Source organism: Etheostoma cragini, chromosome 13 (assembly GCF_013103735.1).
Source record: "Etheostoma cragini isolate CJK2018 chromosome 13, CSU_Ecrag_1.0, whole genome shotgun sequence".
Taxonomy (NCBI): Eukaryota; Metazoa; Chordata; class Actinopteri; order Perciformes; family Percidae; genus Etheostoma; species Etheostoma cragini.
The window spans coordinates 25949088-25950744 of NC_048419.1; the positions used below are offsets into that span (position 1 = coordinate 25949088).

Genomic DNA, 1657 nt, shown 5'->3' on the forward strand with positions numbered 1-1657 from the left:
CGTGTATAGAGCAGCATATCTCCACCAGACTCCATGTAAATAATCACTACTTTTAGCGTGTATAGAGCAGCATATCTGGAGATATGCTGCTCTATACACGCTAAAAGCAGGGATTATTAACATGAAGTTTGGTGATGATAAATTAATCAGGTTTATATATTTAGCATAGATCTAATATGTACATCATGTTTTATATAAAATGTTACATGTATAATATGTAATCTGCTGTCTGGGTTGTTATTGATTTATTGAATGAAACACCAGCTGTACCTGGAGAGCCTTCAGGATACGCAGTACTGCAGCCGGCCCACAGGGGGCGGCAGAGGCGCGTGCGTGTGTGTGTGTGTGTGTGTGTGTGTGTGTGCGCGCGTGTGTGCGTGTGTGTGCGTGTGTGTTATATATGTTTGCCCTGTGGGAGGCAGCAATGTGCTGTAAAGGCATCTAGACCTCCGGAAATTAAAAAAGGAAGAAGAAGAAGTTCCGCTGGGGAATAATAAACAACACGAAAAAGAAGCTAACGGAGTAGCACCGCAGATGCAATAGCTAAGCTAACTTACTAGTTAGTCGTTGTGTGACGGGTAACGGCTTCTCTTCAGACCGAAGAAGAAGCACCGAATCTCCGCCGAGATGCCTGAAAGTGAGTCTGCGCTCCGGAAGTCTGTTGAGCTGTTAGCACGCTAACATGTTAGCCTGTTAGCACTATGCCACATCCCATCTAGAAAGATACAGTTCACAGATAGTCAGATAGCACTTAGCATTGGTATTAATAAAGATTTATCTCTTTTATTAAAGGTTATAGACGCTGAGTCACTGTCTTCACGAGGCTCGGTTAGCTTAGCGTTAGCGCTGATGACTCGACCCCGATAGCATCTTCACACCAGACTCCGTATATATTTCTGCTAATTTAAAGCTAACAAGTTAGCGCCATGCTACATCCTTCCTATAAAGATACAGTTCCGTTTAATACACAGATAGTGAGATAACGTTTCAGCATGGTTATTAATAAAGACTTGTCTCTTTTATTAAAGGATATAGACGCTGAGTCACTGTCTTTACGAGTTGCTGTTAGCTAAACGTTAGCTCCTTTAACGCGACCCCGATAGCATCTTCACACCAGACTCCGTTCATTATTCTGCTAATTTAACGCTGCCTTGCTCCTCGGCGGAGTCAGTCATTCCACTCATTCATTTCCATCAATGATTTCTTACCAGATGGATTCACTCTGTAAATCGGCTCCGCTGGTGTTGGGGAATGTGTCACTCACACACTAAAAACATCAACTTTAGCTCAAAGTTTCTCATTACATCTTAATGTTGGGATACTTCTGTATTTCTGGTTTGTTTCTTGTCTTTTTTTTTTAATATGTATTTATTCTGTGTTACATGTTTCCCGGTTAGTTAGTTGTGTTATTGTTGATGTTGTGTTAGGAGAGGCTTCTATCCTCTTCTGCAATGGAAAAGTTGTTTAATATATCGTATGTAGTACTAATACTACTACTACTACTATACTATTATAATATCTTAAGTACTTTCTAAATGGCATCACTGTCTGAGAAATAACATGCAAATGTCTCTTTCTCTCTCTCCCTTTGTGTGTGTGTGTGTGTGTGTGTGTGTGTGTGTGTGTGTGTGTGTGTGTGTGTGTGTGTGTGTGTGTG

General features: G+C 41.1%; 1 protein-coding gene across 1 annotated transcript in view; it reads right to left on the reverse strand.

Moving 5' to 3' along the window:
* Positions 1-699: 699 nt before the first annotated feature.
* The window catches only part of LOC117956047 (A disintegrin and metalloproteinase with thrombospondin motifs 2-like), an 8859-nt gene continuing 7901 nt past the window's right edge, over positions 700-1657 (reverse strand). The window contains exon 7 of the mRNA XM_034890890.1: positions 700-715. Within this exon, the coding sequence (XP_034746781.1) occupies positions 700-715 (16 nt within the window). The remainder of the gene's footprint in view (positions 716-1657) is intronic.